This window comes from Girardinichthys multiradiatus, chromosome 14 (assembly GCF_021462225.1).
Source record: "Girardinichthys multiradiatus isolate DD_20200921_A chromosome 14, DD_fGirMul_XY1, whole genome shotgun sequence".
NCBI lineage: Eukaryota > Metazoa > Chordata > Actinopteri > Cyprinodontiformes > Goodeidae > Girardinichthys > Girardinichthys multiradiatus.
The window spans coordinates 6,503,123-6,508,444 of NC_061807.1; the positions used below are offsets into that span (position 1 = coordinate 6,503,123).

The 5,322-nt window shown below is 47.3% G+C and overlaps 1 protein-coding gene across 7 annotated transcripts in view; it reads right to left on the reverse strand.

The window, feature by feature from the left end:
* Window positions 1-4,355, reverse strand: part of si:ch73-71d17.2 (RPA-related protein RADX) — a 14,418-nt gene extending 10,063 nt beyond the window's left edge. For 2 of the 7 annotated variants that reach the window (XM_047384992.1, XM_047384990.1), the window contains exons 1-6: window positions 3,857-4,325; window positions 1,064-1,175; window positions 788-977; window positions 596-714; window positions 383-517; window positions 151-305 (exon numbers count right to left, since the gene is read on the reverse strand). In XM_047384992.1, the coding sequence (XP_047240948.1) occupies window positions 151-305; window positions 383-517; window positions 596-714; window positions 788-977; window positions 1,064-1,175; window positions 3,857-3,919 (774 nt within the window). In that variant the 5' untranslated portion in view covers window positions 3,920-4,325. Of the gene's footprint in view, window positions 1-150; window positions 306-382; window positions 518-595; window positions 715-787; window positions 978-1,063; window positions 1,176-1,788; window positions 2,447-3,856 lie in introns of those variants that run through there. The other 5 variants (XR_007041234.1, XR_007041233.1, XM_047384994.1 and 2 more) reach the window with 5 other exon arrangements.
* Between the last annotated feature and the right edge of the window lie 967 nt (window positions 4,356-5,322).

A 5,322-nucleotide genomic window follows, 5' to 3' on the forward strand; every position in this document is an offset into this window, starting at 1 on the left:
ATGGTCCTGCTGGTTTTAAATCAGAGGCTTGCAGATAAAACAGGCCCACAGCATCACACATCCTCCACCGTATTTAACCTTGTTTCAAAGCAGAGCCACCTGTAGACCTACAGGTGAATTACTCAGCCACACCCGAGTGGACTCACTGACCTTATATGGGCACTCGCAGTTCCTGTCTGTCCTCCCGTAGTACATCAGGTGAGACTTGTTGATGATGCGCACAATCAGCTGATACTGTATGGCGCCACGGCGACCAGACAGGAAGCAGTCTCGCAGCTCAGACACGGTCACAGACGGCCGTCGTCCTGACAACACAAACAGCCATTTGATTGTTTGCTTACTTAGTTACTTCCTAGAGAAGCTGTGGGGTGATTGGCTCTACCTTCCTCCTCTTCATCTTCCTCCTCCAGGCTGTCCTCAGTGGGCGGAGCCTCCATCCACACCTCTCCACTGTAGTCCACATTATTCCACAGAGGGAGGAACACGCTCCTGCTGGCTCTGAGTGGAACCAGTGGACCTGATGGACCAATAAACCGATCAGCTGACAGGACAGACAGACTCCTCTGATGGTTTTACTGGTGTGATGTGTTCTCACCAGTTGGTCCTGATGATCCGAACCAGGGCAGCGAGTCCCAGGCCACCTGGGACCTCCAGACTCCTTCCTCCTCCTCATCATCTGCTGAGTCTTTGACCTGAACGCTCACCAGTCTATAGCTGCAGGGGGGCGGAGCCTCATTCAGTTGCTCTGACTACATTGCTGCACAGCCTCTCACCTGGCTACACTCACCTGTCTCTGTCCGCAGAGGCCCCAGGGCATTCTGGGAGCTGGGCGCTCAGGGCGGGACTGAAGGTAGCGTTATAAACTGGCGACCACGGCTTCAGGACTCGGCTCTCCACCAGCTGGTTCAGACCGGGGTCCAGAGTCACCTGAAGACGGCAATCCCCGTCTGTCAGCGTGACGTCATACAGGTCCTCACCTGGAGACAAGGTCAGGACAGAAGACAGATGGAGGTCACGTGATCAGAAGACAGTTTGTGTCCCGTTTTTGTCCTCAGCATCTCACCGCTGAGGACAGCCTGGGGAAAGTAGATGGCGGACGCCTGGTCTCTGCTGTAACGGCGAACGTCCACAACATGCAGGGACTCCCTGCAGACAACGGGAGAGGACGAGGACGCCTGCAAGACAAACGCAGGGGCACAAAATCACAGAAATCAGCAGGAAACTACAGACTACTGGACTGCAGGTCATTTAACCCCTCACCACTTCATACTTTGTACTTTTTATTGTTTGGTAGTCAACTTCTTCAGGCACCAAACAGAACTGTCTGGTACCTGGTCGCTCCACGTTATTCTAGTTTGACCAGAATCTCTCAACTGGTCCAAACAGGGAACAGAACCACAGTCAGTGGAATTAGGCAATATACCTCTTTTAGAAAATAATTAAGTTAAATTATGCTAGATTTTAGAATTTTGTGACCATCAGTCAGCAACAAATAAAGAACTTAAAGTGGCTGTGACATCACAGTTCCAGGATAAATTCAATTACATTTATGGGAAGGAAACATTGATACAATATTTTAAAAAGTAAATTCATGCCACTAAAATGAACGGTTGTTGAGATATATGGTCATAAATGTCACTAAAAAGGGTTTCCAGACAACTCTTCTAGATTTTGTTGCGGTCTTTGATGACATCAGAGGGGAACCTCTGCAGGTAAACTGACTGCTGCTACAACAGCAGAAACACAGACAGCAGCTAGAATCTGTTTCTGTAGATATATTTCAGTCACCATCAGAGAGACGCAGCAGATCAGGAGAAGACATTCAGCTTTCATCAGGTAGAGCACCAGAAGCTGCAGCCGTGAGGACGACCATCTGATCCCACCGGAGCACGGCCGGAGTCAATATGCATGAACCATACCGGACCACCAGGAAACAGAACCAGCACAAAATCCAGATTTTCAAAATAATTCTCTAAAGACGGACTAGATCTCATTGTATTAATAAATACATATATTTATATATACACGTGTTAGCAGTTAACATTAGATCAGTTAGATCAGTTACTGGGATAACTAAGGGATTATAACCAAGCTATTAAACATTAAATGCAACAAATAAAGCTTCTCTGGACTCAGTGAACTCATGCATCATAGAACAAAACACATGAAAATATCTGGATGCATCAAATGAAAAATGAAGCTGTTTAACCTCCACAGAATGACTTTTATCGAGCGATCTGATTATGGTTCTTGGAGCTCCTCCGGGCTTTGCAGTGGACCGGACCGAACCGAACCAGAGCAGATACAGTGTAATCCAGGCTTACAGTAAATACGGCTCTGAGTGAAACAAGCAGAGGTGAAGCTGAGCAGCAGCAGCGACACAAGAGATGATTCTGGATCTGAAGACACCACCTGGTGTCATTTTTTATCTTTATGTCAGAATCTATAGAGAAATATTAATTTAAACATATCATATGCACCTGTAATTGATCTTATTTTAATAATAAAAATAATGATTAATTAATGAATTAATGTTAATTAATAGCAATAACTGCTGATCTAAATGTAGTATTGCAACCAGGAAGTGTTCTGACCTGCTGAGCCTTGATCCGTTTAGCAACAACCTTTTTTATGGAGATCTTTTCCCATCAGATGTTCTGAACAGCGAGGCTGTAGACTCTGCTTCAACATTCTCCGTCTATCTATTTATCTATTATTTATTCTAGAATTGCGCCGCTCAAGGTGGCAGCAGGTTGGAGTAGCATTTTTGGGAACTCTTCCTCTTGTGGAGGATACAATAGATTTTTTTTTGGACCACTGTCCTCTCCAGTGTCGGATGCTGTGCAGCTTGGAGGATTTTTACCTAATACTTTTCTACTTTTGGACATTTGTTGTGATGCATTGCCATGGCAACGGGCTTGTTTCTTACAACCGGGAGCAGCTGATTAATATCTCAAAAACTCAAATAATACTTCACCTACAACGTGTCATGTTGGCTCACTGGACTGCAGTTTTCCAGCTCTGAACCAGGCAGCTCTGATCCTCTTCGCTCCAGGAAAGTAGTGCAGACTACTGGTTGTTGTCGTAGTGTTGCTGCCACCACCAGCAATGCACCGTTTCTCCACATTAACGCTGTTTTTAACTCAACTTGGCTTCTACCTGAGCAGTTTCTCATTGACGCTCACACAATGAATGACCCGAGGCTTCCCCTCTGATGTCACTTCCTTCAATATGTAGATGTTTTCTTTCAATTAGCGTCACACTTTAAAGAAAAATAAACTGATATTCAACTGTTTGGGTGTGAAATGGAAACAGGAAGTGATGAAATGGTAATGTGGTTACAAACTGACCCAAAGGAAAATGATGCTCTGATTAAACCAAAATGAGCCATTAATTATTAATGTTACTAATCTATCTACATTATATGGATCATGAATTTATTAATGATAAACGTGTATCTAACCTGGCTAAATGTTACCCAACACAACCCGCCGTTATATCAGTTTAATTAAAGGTTCTGGTCATAAACTGGGCCTCTTCTGTTTAAACTACATCATCGGTCTGTGATGTAGCAAATAAAAACTGGTTCAAACAAACAGAACCGAACAAATTCAAGCTACCGAGCTGCTATAATACGGCCGAACTGATAGCTTGAACGTGTTTTATAGGAATCTGAGACAAACCGAACTCCACAGAACACCTGCTGTTCTTACTGAGCGGACCCGCCTAAACCTGTTGGGTTCTGAATGGAGTCTGGTGGAGGATCCGATCACAGAGGCGGGATGGTGGCCGATAACAGCCGCTCCAATACAGCTCCCCAGAACGGTCCCGGTGATTAAAAACTCTGGGTTCTGACCTGGTTCGGAGCGGGTCTGGATCGGGTCAGGGTCCTGTGAAAGATGCAGCCGTCCACCGCCATGTTGGTGAGTCACAGTGGGGTGCATTGTGGGAAATGGAGGCTAGATGTTCTGCTGCTGTGGAGCCTTCCAGAGAGATTTCTGGTGGAAAACATTTAAACTTCCTAGAAGTGGACGACACACAGATGTCCTCCTGTTATTATATTTATAATATATTAATTATTAGTCAGACACAGCGCAGGTGGACTGAACGCATGTGTCAATTAAACCAATCCTTTATCTCCAAATAATTAAAGACATTATTATTTATTGAAACTGTTGTAACCCTAACCCTCAGGCCATGTGATCATGGCAGCACATCATCAGCAGCTAAAACTACAAGGTAATTGGTCCACAGCTGAGTTGTTGTGCAGGTCAACCAATCAGATGTTAGGTTTATTTAAACAGTAAGGAAGTTATGTGATCTTACTCGTTCTTGTTGTCTTCCGCTTCATCCAGGACCGGGTCGCGGGGGCAGCAGACTCAGCAGAGACGCCCAGACGTCCCTCTTTCCAGACACCTCCTCCAGTTCCTCCAGGGGGAGCCCAAGGCGTTCCCAGGCCAGCCGAGAGACATAGTCCCTCCAGCGTGTCCTGAGCCGTCCCCTGGGCCTCCTCCCGGTGGGACGTGCCTGGAACACCTCCCGAGGAAGGTGACCAGGAGGCATCCGGTATAGATGCCCGAGCCACCTCAACTGGCTCCTCTCGATGTGGAGGAGCAGCAGCTCTACTCCGAGCTCCTCCCGGATGGCCGAGCTCCTCACCCTATCTCTAAGGGAGTGCCCGGCCACCCTATGGAGGAAGCTCATTTCAGCCGCTTGTATCCGGGATCTCGTTCTTTCGGTCATGACCCAAAGTTCATGGCCATAGGTGAGGGTAGGAATGTAGACCAACCGGTAAATCGAGAGCTTTGCTTTTCGGCTCAGCTCTCTCTTCACCACAATGGACCGGCACAGCGCCCCCATTACTGTGGCAGCCGCACCGATCCGTCTGTCGATCTCCCGCTCCATTCTTCCCTCACTTGTGAACAAGACCCCGAGATACTTAAACTCCTCCACTTGAGGCAGGAACTCCCCTCCAACCTGAAGAGGACAAGCCACCCTTTTCTGGTCGAGAACCATGGCCTCGGACTTGGAGGAGCTGATCTTCATCACTCTGCTGTGAACCGCCACAGTGCATGCTGTAGGTCTTGGCTAGAGGGGGCCAGCAGGACCACGTCATCTGCAAAAAGAAGAGACAAAATCCACTGGTCCCCAAACCAGACCCCCTCCGGCCCTTGGCTGCGTCTAGAAATCCTGTCCATAAAAGTTATGAACAGGACCGGTGACAAAGGGCAGCCCTGCTGGAGTCCAACATGCACCAGGAACAGGTCCGACTTAGTGCCAGCAATGCGGACCAAACTCCTGCTCCGCTTCTACAGAGACCGG